We start from the raw sequence: 15832 nt of genomic DNA, 5'->3' as shown, positions 1-15832 counted from the left end.
TTAAGTCCCCGATAGCATATAATGAATTGTGGGATGGAGGAGAACACTATCAGGGGATAAGCACCCTCCTTTACTACCTAATTAATTTTACATCCATATCTAATGTCCTCCTCCTGTTCATAAGTCCATTATAAGTCCCCTTCCTCCAGTCCCAATACCCCACATCCCTCATTGTCCTCCCACTTCATTTCATCATTGCCCTCTACTCCACCTCCATCATTGCCCTCTCCCCACCTCAATCATTGCCCTCTCCACCCACCCCCATCATTATTCTCTCCATCCACCCCCATAATTTTCCTCTCCACCAACACCATCATTGTCCTCTCCACCAACACCATCATTGCCCTTTCCACACCCTCTCCACCATTACAATCATTGTTCTCCCCCACCACCTCCATCATTGCTCTCTTCACAACCTCCATCATTGCCCTCTCCACCATCCCAATCATTGTTCTCCCCCATCTCCATCATGGCTCTTTCCGTCACCTCCATCACTGGAATCTCCCCTACCTCAATCATTGCCTTCTATCATTGTTCTCTTCACCACCTCCATCATTACCCTCCCCACCTTTTAAATTATTGCCCTCTCCACCACCTCTATCATTGCCTTCCCCACCGCCTCAATCATTGTTCCTCCCCACCTCCTCCCAATGTATTGTTTAAAAAAATCACCACTCACCTCTCCGTCTGTTCCTCCCGCACCATCATCATCACCTGCAGCTGTCTTTCTGACACAGGCGCACGCTGAATGCTGATTTCATCCAGCCGGGCGCCTGTGTCAGACAGAAAGTGTCGGAAGGAAGCAGAGGACAGATCCCTGCAGCTCCGCTGCCATTCTTTCCTGTAGGCAGTGGAGCTGCAGGGATCGCTACCTGCCCGACGCATCTGAGGGCAATCTGGCCAGGGGCTCCATGGGGCTGGAGAAACAGGCTAGATTGCCTCAGTATTATCCGCCCTGCAGGGACCGCAATCCACTTTCGAGTTAACACATGCAAAATATTACAGTTCTCCTCCAGTAAACGTATATGACAAGATTTACCAACAAGATGTCTGTTGGTGACCGGGATTCATCCCCTCCAGGCTATCATAACATGGGGAAGTAGCTGATGGATAAATTGTCTGTAAATAATAAAAAAGAAGAAATTGTTATGGTAAATATTTATACTTTGCTTTGGTTATTATTTAAACCATTAAATATTGTAGTGCAGCGTGGTTGGTGCAGTGTGACAGACAGTGACCACAAGAAAGTTCAAAAGAAATATCTTTTAATGTCCAAAGAAACTTACAACTGGAACGCAAAAGGTATACTCGGGATCGCAGGCGGGAAACAAGATAGTTCGAAACCCAGACCGGTTGCCGTAGGTGACTGCACTGCCGTCACGCTGAGGGGTGCCAGGCCTTTTGGCTCCGATTGGAACCATGTTGCTTCACACAGGCTGAAGCTTTGCAGAGCCTCCTGCTCTGAAAGTTTGCAAACCAAGACAGACACACCCAACCCTTTGCTGTAGGGTTTTTACAAGGAATCTGTGGCCATAGGCCACTTGTAAGACTTGGCCGGGAGGAAGCAGACCGCTCCACTACTATCCTGTAGTCCGCTCCAAAAATAAAAGCCCATGGTAGCTTTTCTTAAATCTGCCTTGGGCAAATAACTTGCCCAAGACCAAAACTTACTTTCATTTTGCACTGCAATCATAGCTATGCCTGTGACTGCAATGCACTCCTGCTGCCTCAATACACTTCTATGCCCATACTGGGGATACATATTGACCCTTGCATATGATCCACCTCACTGCCTCACAATATACTTATATATCTATGATAATTTTGTATTTTAGTATTAGCTTTATAAGTGTTATTCATAAAAGCAATAACACAGGGCGTTGTATCTGATATAGAGGTGTCTGCGTGTTAAGCTTTCATTGTTACAGAAGACATAGAAAGATGGGTACAACTAGTTTGAAAAGAATTTGGCATAATCCATAATTTACGACCTTTTGATTCTAAATTAAAATACTTTATTACTGTAGCTAATGTAATGTATTAAGCTATTCCCACTTTCCTTATCTTTGTGGCTGTAATAAAGACTTGTTACTGGGCATCTGAGAACCAGACAAGAATTGTACACTGGCTGTGTGTATTTTCTTATCCAAACCTTACTGGAGCCCACATCAAAGCAGGGGATCTGACCTCGGCCGTACTCTCTCGTTGGAGGCCAGAAAGGGGTTAAGGTCTCATTTAGATGTCAGTAATTTTTGATGTCCCCATAAATCGGTTCAAGTGTCATCAGTGTTTGGTCAGTTTTTACCATCAATGTATGGAAACATAGATGAATAAAAATTATAAATATTCTGTTTATTGCAATGTTAATCACAAAAAGAATGCAGGCTGCCATCCATGTGCTGTTCATGATTTTCACAGACACATAGACTTCTACCCATTACTTTTTTTTGCGAACCAGTCGGTCCACAGAAAAACAAGGATATTGGAAAAGGCCCATAGAATAGGTGTGTTCTATCTGTGAAAATCAGGAGTAGAACAAGTACTTGAAAAACTGGACTTCTAGATGCAGCCTTAGGCCTCACACGTCCTATTATTGTGTACATGTGGTATCCGTAGTTTTCACGGATAGCACTCATAGCTGTGATAATCTCTAGCACCATTTACATATCAGTGCTCACTCTGGCACTCGTGCTCGGCACCTCCACACCATCCAGGCATGAATGGAGACTAGGTCCCATTACCTTTGACCCCCTTCTATAGCAGATTCAGCTTGAGAAAGGCATATTTGTGCCAAAACGTTGCGAAAGTTAATCTTTCTTTCAGTCGGGTCATCCTGTATTTTTTCTTTGTTGTATGGTGGTGGTATTTGCCTCATTGGTCTACATTGGACAATAGATTTTCATTTGAGTGCCCAAGCTTTTTTGTTATTTATTGCTAACTAATACCTTGGAGCACCACCTCGTACACACAATGAGCACCCCCTATATTCCCTAATTTGTATGTCATGGTTAGGGTTTTAAACTGGAGTCTATGGGTAATGGGGAGCCAGTGCAGGGATTGACAGAGCGGAGAGGCTGGGGAATAGCGGGGGGGGACAGGTGGATTAGTCGGGCAGCAGAGTTTAGAATAGATTGGAGGGGTGCGAGAGTGTTAGAGGGGAGGCCAAAGAACAGGAGGTTGCAGTAGTCAAGGCGGGAGATGATGAGGGCATGGACTAGGGTTTTTGCAGATTCTTGGTTGAGGAATGTACAGATCCAGGAAATATTTTTGAGTTGAAGTCGACAGGAAGCGGAAAGGGCTTGGATATGTGGTTTGAAGGAGAAATCAGTGTTAAAGATTACCCCAAGGCAGCGAGCTTGTAGGACTGGGGAGAGTGAGCAGCCATTTACTTTAATGGATAGGTCCATTGGTGGGGGGTCAAGGGAGAAAGATGATGAATTCTGTTTTGTCCATATAAAGTTTTAGAAATCTAGCAGAGAAGGATGAAATAGCAGACATTGTGGGATTCTGGTTAGTAGGAAGGTGATATCTGGTCTGGTCCAGAGAGGTAGATCTGTGTGTCATCTGCATAGAGGTGATACTGAAAGCCGTAAGATTCTATGAGCTGTCCCAGGCTGAAGATGTAAATGGAGAAGAGCTGGGGCCCTAGGACTGAACCTTGCGGGACTCCGACAGATAGGGGGCGAGGTGAGGAGGTGGTGTGTGAGTGGAAGACGCTGAATGTCCGGTCTGTTAGGTAAGATGAGATATAAGATAGGGCCAAGTCAGTGATGCCAAGAGATGAGAGGGTCTGTAGTAATCGGGAATGGTCCACTGTGTCAACGGCAGAGGACAGGTCCAGGAGGAGGAGGACAGAGTAGTGTCGCTTGGCTTTGGCGGTTAATAGGTCATTGGTGACTTTAGTTAGGGCAGTTTCAGTGGAATGATGCGGCTGGAAGTCAGATTGTAAGCGGTTGAAGAGGGAACAAGAAGAGAGGTGGGAGGACAGTTCAAGATGGACGTGCTGTTCCAGTAGTTTTGAGGCATAGGGGAGAAGTGATATGGGGCAATAACAAGACACAGAGGATGGGTCAAGAGAGGGCTTTTTGATAGGTGTGATTGAGGCACGTTTAAAGCTTGAGGGGAAAACACCAGTTGTTAGTGATAGTTACATAGTTACATAGTTATTAAGGTTGAAGGAAGACTGTAAGTCCATCTAGTTCAACCCATAGCCTAACCTAACATGCCCTAACATGTTGATCCAGGGGAAGGCAAAAAAACCCCATGTGGCAAAGAGTAACTCCACCATGGGGAAAAAAATTCCTTCCCGACTCCACATACGGCAATCAGACTAGTTCCCTGGATGTTCCCTGATAAGTGACAGCATCCGTATAACATGCATATGTAATCAGTATGCAATGCGTTTTTAACATTAGCTTTTACGTACAGGAATAAAACAATCTAGATACATAGATGTAATTGAGATCTATAATTAGTGCAGCTTACTGTAAATGTATTTAGCTCATAATTAAATACATTACAGAAAATGGCAGTGTCCCCTAATTTTTAATAACCAGCTGAGGGAAAGTAGACAGCTGGAGATGTTTATATCTTGGGAAGGGGGTAATAAACATGGATCTTCCCAGGCTATTAATATCAGCTCACAGCTGTCTATTTAGTGGTTATTAAAATGGGAGTCCCGCTATAATTAATAACCAACAAAAGCTAGGCAGACAGCTATGGGCTTATATTAATAGGCTAGAAAGGGCCATGGATCCGGTTCCCCTCCCAGACTAAAAACATCAGCTCTCAGCCACCCCAGAAATGGCTCATCTTTTAGATGCACCAATTCTGGCACTTAGCCTCCGCTCTTCCCACTTGGCTTGGTGAGGTGGCAAGTGGGCTAATAGTATTGGGGTTGATGTCAGCTTTGCAATGGCAACTGACATTAAGCCCAGGCGTTAGTAATGTAGAGGCGTCTATAAGACACCCCCATTACTAACCCCATAGTAAAATGTAATAAAGAAATACACAGAATAAAGTCCTTTATTTGAAAGAAACAAAAAATCCTTTATTTTACATAAATAGTTCTCGGCTCTCTTTTTTCCCCATATATTACTGTATAACTAAAAATTAATAAACCACCATATTCCTCATTGATAATCCCTATGTGATGTTGTCCCACGAAGAACTCCAGCTCTACTTCATCCAGAATGTTGAGTAGTGGCATGGATGTGACTACTCAGCAAGCCAGCCAGAACACACTGAGACAGGAGCGTGATCACAATCCTGCAGTGTGTAGCACTGACGTATGAAAGTCACAGGAGTTCATAGCTGATGAACCCTGGTGACCACACTGACGTCACTGCTCGCTACGTAAGAACTTTCTTTCATGTATGGTCCGTGTGTCATGCGACTTTTCTCACACCCATAGACTTGCAATGGCAAGTCTTGGCCGATATACACTGCTCAAAAAATTCAAGGGAACACTTAACAGAATAGAACTCCAAGTAAATCAACCTTCTATGAAATCAAACTGTCCACTTAGGAAGCAACACTGTTTGACAATCAATTTCACATGCTGTTGTGCAAATGGAATAGACAACAGATGGAAATTATTGGCAAGTATCCAGACACCCTCAATAAAGGAGTGGTTCTGCAGGTGGGGACCACCGACCACATCTCAGTACCAATGCTTTCTGGCTGATGTTTGGTCACTTTTGAATGTTGGTTGTGCTTTCACACTCGTGGTAGCATGAGACGGACTCTACCACCCACACAAGTGGCTCAGGTAGTGCAGCTCATCCAGGATGGCACAGCACTGCAAGCTGTGGAAAGGTTTGCGGTGTCTGTCAGAGTAGTGTCCAGAGGGGCTACCAGGAGACAGGCCAGTACACCAGGAGACGTGGAGCGGGCCGTAGAAGGGCAACAACCCAGCAGCAGGACCGCTACCTCCGCCTTTGTGCAAGGAGGAACAGGAGGAGCACTGCCAGAGCCCTGCAAAATGACTTCTAGCAGGCCACAAATGTGTATGTGTCTACACAAACGGTTAGAAACCGACTCCATGAGGATGGTCTGAGTGCCCGACATCCACAGATGGGGGATGTGCTCACAGCCCAACACCGTGCAGGACGCTTGGCATTTGCCACAGAGCACCAGGATTGGCAAACTCGCCAATGGCACCTGTGCTCTTCACAGATGAAAGTAGGTTCACACTGAGCACATGTGACAGAGTGTGGAGACACTGTGGAGAGTGATCTGCTGCCTGCAACATCCTTCAGCATGACCGGTTTGGCAGTGGGTCAATAGTGGTGTGGGGTGGCATTTCTTTGGAGGGCCGCACAGCCCTCCATGTGCTCGCCAGAGGTAGCCTGACTGCAATTAGGTACCGAGATGAGATCTTCAGACCTCTTGTGAGACCACATGCTGGTGAGGTTGGCCCTGTGTTCCTCCTAATGCAGGACAATGCCAGTCCTCATGTGGCTGGAGTGTGTCAGCAGTTCCTGCAAGATGAAGGCATTGAAGCTATGGACTGGCCCGCCCGTTCCCCAGATCTGAATCCGATTGAGCACATCAGGGACATCATGTCTCGCACCATCCACCAACGTCACGTTGCACCTCAGACTGTCCAGGAGTTGGCGGATGCTTTAGTCCAGGTCTGGGAGGAGATCCCCCAGGAGACCATCCGCCGCCTCATCAGGAGAATGCTCAGGCGTTGTAGGGAGATCATACAGGCACGTGGAGGCCACATACACTACTGAGCATCATTTCCTTATCTTGAGGCATTTCCACTGAAGTTGGATCAGCCTGTAACTTCATTTTCCACTTTGATTTTGAGCGTAATTTCAACTCCAGACCTCTGTGGGATATTAGTTGTGATTTACGTTGATAATTTTTAGGTTTTATTGTTCTCAACACATTCCACTATTTAATTAAGATTTGCAACTGGAATATTTAATTCAGTGATATCTAGGATGTAGGATTTTAGTGTTCCCTTTTAATTTTTTGTGACAAAGAAGGAAGACGAAGATCGGGTTTCTCAATGTATCCGCGCTGACCACACACGATGGAAATATTCTTGTAAACTTTATTGTGCTGACGTGTTTCGTGGCAATCTGCCACTTCCTCAGGGCCAACGATTTTGACCAAATCTTTGGCCCTGAGGAAGTGGCAGATTGCCACGAAAGCTTTGGCACAATAAAGTTTTCAAGAATAATTCCATTGTGTGTGGTCAGCGCGGATACATCGAGAAACCCGGTCTTCGCCTTCCTTCTTTGTCTCACTGTTATCCACGGGAGTCTGCAGCGACCAGTTTCTTCTCACATTCTGCAAGGGGTTGTGACTTTTCACAACCTCTAAAGGTGAGTGCACCTACCGTGTATTGTCATCCAAATCATCACTTTTATCGCCCTATGTGTGCTCTCTCTCCTTAATTTCTTCTTTATTTTTTTGAGCAGTATACATGGCCACTCGCAGCATGCTGCAATTTTTTTCTCATTCTAATCTGAGAAAAAAAAAATTGCAAATGAGCAAGGATTCATAGCATAACTTTAGTCAGAGTGCAATCCGATTTTTTTATCGGATTGCACTTGTCCGTTTAAATGCAGATGAGTTAGAGCCCTAATGAGAAGACCTGCCATACTTTATAGAAAATAGCAGCTGTGTCTGTAAAACCAATGAGCGGGATGCAAAACCCACAGGAGCGCCATGGCCCGTGTATTCCGCACATCAGCAGGCGCCGCATGCGTACAGTGGCCTGGGCACAAAACACGGACAGTGTGTGCTACGGTATGACACGCCAGTTAGCGCAGTGACATTCATTAACATGAACCAAAAAAAGATTCAGCACATTTATTAATAGTTCATGGACTTCATAGCCTTGTCACTTCCGGCACACAGACACGATACTCTGGATGTGACCAATATGGCGGCGTTTCCTATACACTGCTAGAGAGCTGACGCCTGCCCACCAACACTGACCACCCACACTGGGTGCAGGGGTCCGCACTCTTAACACTTACGCAGGAAAGGGGGAATTTCTCAATGCAGAAAAGCAGCTTAATGGCGCCGAGCTCCATGGGAGGTCATTTGGCTCCACAATGGGAAAGGACTGGAGTGAGATGAATGACATGTCTACAGATAGCCGCTGCGCGCACACGTGACCTCACCGGCCCGCTGACGTCCAGACACGGGAGTGCGCAGAGAACACTACGTAGAGGAAACCACATCTATGCTCTGCGTTCCAACTGACTTCCGGTTATGCGTCCCACAAGCCGGAAACTGTCGCTTATGTTCTTTGCGTTCCATACGCCGGAAGGTGTCACTTATCTTCTTCCCCGATGTCCCATCACCCTTCCCCCCATGGTTCTGTTTCCAACTATCGCAAAAAATACAAAAGCCGGAACAGAGGACTCGCTGAGTGCACCGGGCATGACATAGGTGAGCCGATGATTACTGGGGTTGGTTTGTGCTAGAGCCTTAGAGAAACAGTCCGTGAGTAGCCAAATAATGAAATCTATAGTATGACACAGCCATCTTCTACACAGGCAGGAGCATGGATGAAGACAACAGGCACATCACTAGGAGAATAGTAAATCTTACCCTGGAGATGCTTTACCTGCTGACTGGAGAGGTGAGAGCTTCTGAGTAGGAAGCATGTGGCAGCCTCCTGAAGGCTCCAATGTCCTCCTGTAGAGTGCAGGAGCAGTGGTGGTGTGGGGTCTGTGGAGGCCTACTATGGCATCTTTAATGGGTGAGGGTTCTAGTCTGGGTTTGCAGAACTAATCTGGGGTCTGTATACAGGAGGCATGTGGTGTTCCTTGTGTGTATTGGGGTGGGCCCGGCCTGGGTGCCGTGCACAGGCTTTCATAAACTTTAGCAGACTTCATGATATTATGGGATGAGGCTTTTAATTTGTAGATTCTTTCTCCTACCTTAGGAATATGAACCTGTGAAATTGTGCAATGATCCCGCAAAATCAAGCCTACATCCTTGTTTATCAGAAGGAGAGCGTTCCAAGATCCCTGTCATGAATACTCACTCATTGGTCAGTGAGCAGAAGATCCTAGAACTCATCAACAAGATGATTGAGCTGCTGACCGGAGAGGTGAGTGCTGCTGGAAATACTGGGATATTCTATCTGAGCGGGTAACGATAATGACTATATCACTGTGTGTCAGGTTCCTGTAAGGTGTCAGGATGTCGCCGTCTATTTCTCGGTGGAGGAGTGGGAGTATTTAGAAGGACGCAAGGATCTGTATAAGGACGTCATGATGGAGAACTGCCAGAACCTCACATCTCGAGGTAGGCAACTTATTCAGCCATGGTTGTGTGGAGAAGATGTTCCCCCAGCTTTTGTCTTGGGTTGTGTGGAATTCTAGAACTAGAGTCAACCAATTACTTATTGTTTTTGATTTCGACTCTGCCTATTGCTCTACCCGAACCATAGCAGTGAATAGAGCATTGGTCATGAATGCACATGAACATTTCATTCACATAAGGAACTTTGTCACACATGTGTCCCAACTGAGTGCACATCCCAAAGCTCGAATGCCCAATGATTTATATATTTATCACTTATACTGTGGATAAGTAATAAATGTATTTAGTGGGAAAAGCATTTAAAGAGGACTTGTCAATTGTTGAAATAAACTTGGTTAAATACCTTGTAGATATCCCTGAGTTCTCCCAATTCTGCCACTCTTACATTGTGTGCTGCATTGCTCTATTGCAGAGATTTTCATAATTGTTTCTTTTTGAAGTGCAATATGGGAAATCTCTGCTTGTAGTGCTGCTGGACATGGACATTTCTTCAGTGTGCACTTGTAACTCCCCCCCCCCCCCCCCCCAGTTACAGCCAATTGCAGCTCTCCAATGCTTTAAGACTACTAGATCAGTTGCTGAGCCGTCATTGGTACAGGTGAAATCGCACGCCCCAGATAAGACTGAGATGCTCTGTTGCACTGCAAGCAGAGATTTCACAGTGTGCCCTAAAAGCAACAAATGTGAATATCCCTGCAATGGTGGACTGAGCGCAAAATGGAAAAAAGCTGCTGAATTGTGGGAGCTCAGAGATTTTTACACGGCAAGTGAAAAGTCTTTAAAAAACAAACAAACAAATGTGTTTCATTATCCATGTATTTTATATTTCTTTTTTCCCCTCTACAGGAATTATGCTTGAAGACGACTTATCAGCATTTCCATTTGTTTATACTAGGGAAGAATCATTTTCATTTGATACAGAAAACTTTATGGACCGCGACATTCTTGCTCATAACCCATCCCCTCACATTAAGAAAGAGTCCTTTTCATGTAGTGGACAAAGTCTTCCAGACGGCACACATAGCGACCATAAGCCTCATAACTATGGTAAGGAAGGATCCTCCCTATTTGACAGCAATTTCTGTGATACTGACAGCTGTACAGCCCTAGATCATGTAGAATATACCAGTTTTTATATTAAGGAGGAACCTCTTCTATTTTCAGAAGAAAATTGTAGTGATGTAACTTTACCTATGGATCATACAGATCAGGATTCAAGAGCTCATTCAGAGCAGTCGGCTTCAAGTGAAGGTCCTAGAGGCACTTCTTTAAATGATACTCAACACCATACCTTCATGAAGAGGAAATTGCTTGCATGTGACAATGGCATTTTAAAATCATCAGATGAAACATGCAAGGATCCATCTTATCTAATTAAGGAATCTTTCTCATGTAATCCTGAAGTTCCATCTGCTGTTATTAATGAAAATAGGAACAGAGCCTTGAAAACTGAGCATGATGATCTTTATAGTTGTTCAGACTGTGACAAATGCTTTTCTATAGAATCTCATCTACATGAGCATCAAAAAATCCATACAAACGTGAGAATGCATTCATGTGGTCACTGTGGTAAATCTTATAAAACTAAAGCACATCTTAAGCAGCATAAAGAAATTCATTCAGGTGACAAGCCATTCTGCTGCTCTGAGTGCGGGAAATCCTTTGTATACAAATCTTGTCTTAACAGACATAAGACGATGCACACTGGGGAAAAGCCATATCCATGTGCTATCTGTGGAAAGTGCTTTGCTAGAAATGAACTTCTTATTCAACATCAGAAAATTCACACTGGAGAGAGGCCATACTCTTGCAAGGAATGTGAGAAAAGTTTTCTTACCAAGGCCCATCTGATAATGCACCAGAGAATACATACAGGTGAAAAACCCTATTCTTGCTTAGACTGTGGGAAAAGTTTTATTAAAAACTCCAATCTCATTGTACATCGCAGAGTTCACACAGGAGAAAAACCTTATTACTGTTCGGTATGCGAGAAGACGTTTGCCAGCAGCTCCCAACTTGTTGAACATCAGAGAACTCACACAGGTGAGAAGCCATATTCTTGTTCAGAGTGTGGGAATTTTTTTGCGTTCCGCTCAAGTCTTGTTCAGCATCAGAGAATACATACAGGAGAAAAACCATACACCTGTTCGTATTGTGGGAAATGCTTTTCTCAAAACTCACAGTTTGTCATCCACCTGAAAACTCATACAGGTGAGCGGCCATACTCTTGCTCCGATTGCGGAAAGTGCTTTATTACAAACAAAAGTCTTAACCAACATAAGAAAAGCCACACAGGAGACAAACCATTTTCTTGCTCTGAATGTGGGAAAGACTTTCTTTGTAACTCAAGCCTAGTCATTCACCAGAGAAGCCATACAGGGGAGAGACCATATTCCTGCCTAGAATGTAATAAAAGTTTCTGTAGTAATTCACAACTTCTCAAGCACAAGAAGACTCACACAAAAGAGAGACCTTATAATTGTCCCGAGTGTGAAAAGACTTTTATGAGAAACTCTGATCTTAATGTACATTTGAGAAGTCACACAGGAGAGAGGCCGTATTCTTGTTCTCAGTGTGGAAAGCGATTTGCTAATAGCTCTGTTTTTGCTATACATCAAAGGATGCATGCAGGAGAGAAACCGTTTTCCTGTTCTGACTGTGGGAAATGTTTCATCAGAAATTTTGATCTTGTGGTACATAGAAGAAGACACACAGGAGAGAAGCCTTATTCGTGTCCACAGTGTGGCATTAGTTTTGCAAGCAGGAATGGTTTATCATCACATGTCAAGACTCATTAACACTTCCTCTTCCTTTTCTCAGTTTTTAAATGTCAGACAATAATTAAAATGCCTATACAAAGTGGAGCCTAGCTTGTATGCGATTCTTTAAGCTTTTTTTTTTAATCAAGCCTTTATTAGCCATTGATATTCTGACAGTAAAGAGATCTGTCAGGATATTTAACCCCTTCGAGACATGCGGCGTACTATTACTGCGCTGCCGGCACTGCATTTGTGCCAGCCGCAGTAGTAGTACGGCGCATCGATCACCGCAGTCTCGCGCTGAGCGCCGCGGTGATCGGGTGCGGGTGTCAGCTGTATATGACAGCTGACACCCCGCAGCAATGCCCACGATCGGCGCTATTGCTATGTGCTATGTGCTATGCACACTGTCAGATCAACGATCTGATCTACTACAGTGTTGTCCCACCCTGGGACAATAGTACAAAGTAAAAAAAAAAATTAAAAAATCCCCAAATAAAGAAAAAAAAAACATTTCCCAGAAAATCCATTTATTTATGTAAATTAAAAAAAAAAACAATTAAAGTACACATTTTGTATCGCCGCGTCCGTAACGACCCGCTCTATAAAACTATCCCACTAGTTAACCCCTTCAATGAACACCGCAAAAAACAAACAAAAAAAACAACGCTTTATTATCATACCGCCAAACAAAAAGTGGAATAACACGCGATCAAAAAGACGGATATAGATAACCATGGTACCGCTGAAAACGTCATCTTGTCCCGCAAAAAAAAAGCCGCCATACAGCATCATCAGCAGAAAAATAAAAAAGTTATAGCTCTCAGAATAAAGCGATGCAAAAAGTTATTTTTTTATATAAAATAGTTTTTATTGTGTAAAAGCGCCAAAACATAAAAAAATGACATAAATGAGGTATCGCTGTAATCGTACTGACCTGAAGAATAAAACTGCTTTATCCTTTTTACCAAACACGGAACGGTATAAACGCCCCCCCCCCCTAAAATAATTTCAGGAATTGCTGGTTTTTGTTCATTCCGCCTCCCAAAAATCGGAATAAAAAGCGATCAAAAAATGTCATGTGCCCGAAAATGTTACCAATAAAAACGTCAACTCGTCCCGCAAAAATCAAGATCTCACATGACTCTGTGGACCAAAATATGGAAAAATTATAGCTCTCAAAATGTGGTAATGTTAAAAGCATCTTTTAGTGTGTGATGGCTGCCAATCATAAAAATCCGCCAAAAAAACGCTATAAAAGTAAATCAAACCCCCCTTCATCACCCCCTTAGTTAGGGAAAAATAATAAAATTTTTAAAAATATGTTAATTTCTATTTTCCCGTTAGGCTACTTTCACACTAGCGTCGGTACGGGGCAGTCGCGCTGCGTCGGCCCGACGTACCGACGCATACTGTGCAAGCGTCGCACAACGGGGGCAGCGGATGCTGTTTTTCCACGCATCCGCTGCCCCATTGTGAGGTGCGGGGAGGTGGGGGCGGAGTTCCAGCCGCGCATGCACGGTCGGAAATGGCGGACCGTCGGCACAAAAAAAGTTACATGTAACGTTTTTTGCTGCCGGCGGTCCGCCACAACATGACGCAACCGTCGCACGACGGTTGCGTCGTGTGTCAATACGTCGCAGTGCGTCGCTAATGTTAGTCTATGGGGAAAAAACGCATCCTGCAGATGACTTTGCAGGATGCGTTTTTTCGCCAAAATGACGCATTGCAACGTATGCAAAAAAACGCTAGTGTGAAAGTAGCGCTAGGGTTAGGACTAGGGTTAGGGTTGGGGCTAGGGCTAGGGTTAGGGCTGGGTTTAGGGTTGGGGTTAGGGTTTCAGTTAGAATTGGGGAGTTTCCACTGTTTAGGCACATCAGGGGCTCTCCAAACGCGACATGGCGTCCGATCTCAATTCCAGCCAATTCTGCTTTGAAAAACTAAAACAGTGCTCCTTCCCTTCTGAGTTCTCCTGTGCGCCCAAACAGTGGTTCCCCCCAACATATGGGGTATCAGCGTTCTCAGGACAAGTTGGACAACAACTTTTGGGGTCCAATTTGTCCTGTTACCCTTGGGAAAATAAAAACGGGGCTAAAATATCATTTTCGTGGAAAAAAAATAATAATTTTATTTTATAATCTTGTTTTATTTTCACGGCTCTGCGTGATAAACTGTAGTGAAACACTTGTTGGTTCAAAGTTCTCACAACACATCTAGATAAGTTCCGTGGGGGGTCTAGTTTCCAATATGGGGTCACTTGCTTTTTTTTTTTTTTGGGAAGTACATTTGAACAGCAAGGTGGCTTGTTGTTGAAGGGAAATAGAGAAAAAAAAAAAAATCTTTAAATCTTCAGCATAGCGAGTGTGAGCGAGCTGAGTGTGACCTGAGCGTAAGTGTGGACGGCGGTAAGTGTGACTTGTGATTCAGTGAGGAGGTATTTGGAAGGCCTTTAACAAATACCTGTGTGAATTTGTGTGAGTTGCTGAATTGGGAGTAGCTATATTCACAAGGGGTTAACTTAGGGTGGGCGGTCATAATCAAGGGTTTATAAGGGGCAGCTGTTTGCGGCTCAAGTCCTTTTGGGAAGTACATTTGAACAGCAAGGTGGCTTGTTGAAGGGAAATAGAGAAAAAAAAAAATCTTTAAATCTTCAGCATAGCGAGTGTGAGCGAGCTGAGTGTGACCTGAGTGTAAGTGTGGACGGCGGCAAGTGTGACTTGTGATTCAGTGACTTTGGAATCAGGGAGTTTCTAAGGGAGGAATTGCTGTCTGTTTTTAATTAATACTTTGTATTTATTTTTTATACAACGTTTCTGTGGTGCAATCCCCATTAGGAAATGTGCTCCACTATTGTTAATGCCATCCAGTGCACATCTTGCCTCATGTATGCAGTCCTTGATCAGACGGTCGAGGGTGCATACTGCTGTGCGAGATGTGAGCACGACGTGCATTTGGAATCCCAGATACTGGATCTAAATGTGCAGCTGGCAACACTGAGATCCATAGACAATATGGAGAGGAGTCTTCTGCTCACAGAGCAGACGCTCAATGGGATAGATGAGGAGGGGGATGGCAGGATGGAGCTGCAGGACAGTAAGGCAGTTAGCTGGGTGACAGATAGAAGGCGGGGTAGAGGGAAGAGTGCCAGGGAGGCTAGTCCTGATCTGGCACACCCCAATAAGTTCGCTAAGTTGGCAGATGAGGGGGGTGCCAGTACAGGGGTAGCACTGCTGCAGCCAGGCATGTCCTCTGAAAGCCGGAGGAGTGACTGCTCCAGTAAGGAGGGAAATAGGAGAGCAGGGCAGGCCAGACAGGTGCTGGTAGTGGGGGACTCAATTATTAGGGGAACAGATAGGGCAATCTGTCACAAAGACAGGGATCGTCGAACGGTGTGCTGCCTACCTGGCGCTCGAGTCCGACACATCGCTGATCGGGTGGACAGATTACTGGGAGGCGCTGGTGAGGACCCAGCGGTCATGGTGCAGATTGGCACAAATGACAAAGTTAGAGGTAGGTGGAAGGTCCTTAAAGATGATTTCAGGGAATTAGGCTGCAAGCTGAAAGCAAGGACCTCCGACGTGGTATTTTCCGAAATACTGCCTGTACCACGTGCCACGCCAGAGAGGCAACGGGAGATTAGGGAGGTTAATAAGTGGCTCAAGAATTGGTGTAGGAAGGAGGGGTTTGGGTTCCTGCAGAACTGGGCCGACTTCTCAGTTGGCTACAGGCTCTACGCTAGGGACGGGCTGCACCTCAATGGGGAAGGTGCAGCT

General features: G+C 44.8%; 2 protein-coding genes across 5 annotated transcripts in view; one reads left to right on the top strand and one right to left on the bottom strand.

Annotated features, from left to right (window-relative positions):
* LOC143764848 (uncharacterized) overlaps positions 1-8205 on the bottom strand; it is a 59884-nt gene extending 51679 nt beyond the window's left edge. For 2 of the 4 annotated variants that reach the window (XM_077250869.1, XM_077250873.1), the window contains exons 1-2: positions 8001-8137; positions 1040-1119 (exon numbers count right to left, since the gene is read on the bottom strand). Coding sequence is in view for 2 of the 4 variants with exons in the window: in XM_077250865.1 (XP_077106980.1) it covers positions 8001-8057 (57 nt within the window). In the remaining 2 variants the exon portion in view is untranslated. Of the gene's footprint in view, positions 1-1039; positions 1120-8000 lie in introns of all 4 variants that reach the window. The other 2 variants (XM_077250865.1, XM_077250867.1) reach the window with 1 other exon arrangement.
* The window catches only part of LOC143767884 (uncharacterized), a 139478-nt gene continuing 131838 nt past the window's right edge, over positions 8193-15832 (top strand). The window contains exons 1-5 of the mRNA XM_077256404.1: positions 8193-8418; positions 8526-8611; positions 8918-9085; positions 9159-9282; positions 10147-12093. Of these exons, the coding sequence (XP_077112519.1) occupies positions 8319-8418; positions 8526-8611; positions 8918-9085; positions 9159-9282; positions 10147-12093 (2425 nt within the window). The 5' untranslated portion in view covers positions 8193-8318. The remainder of the gene's footprint in view (positions 8419-8525; positions 8612-8917; positions 9086-9158; positions 9283-10146; positions 12094-15832) is intronic.

The sequence above is a fragment of the Ranitomeya variabilis genome, chromosome 4 (genome assembly GCF_051348905.1).
Source record: "Ranitomeya variabilis isolate aRanVar5 chromosome 4, aRanVar5.hap1, whole genome shotgun sequence".
Taxonomy (NCBI): domain Eukaryota; kingdom Metazoa; phylum Chordata; class Amphibia; order Anura; family Dendrobatidae; genus Ranitomeya; species Ranitomeya variabilis.
The sequence above is the reverse complement of the archived record's forward strand: the minus strand, read 5'-3'. Positions and strand labels throughout refer to the sequence as shown.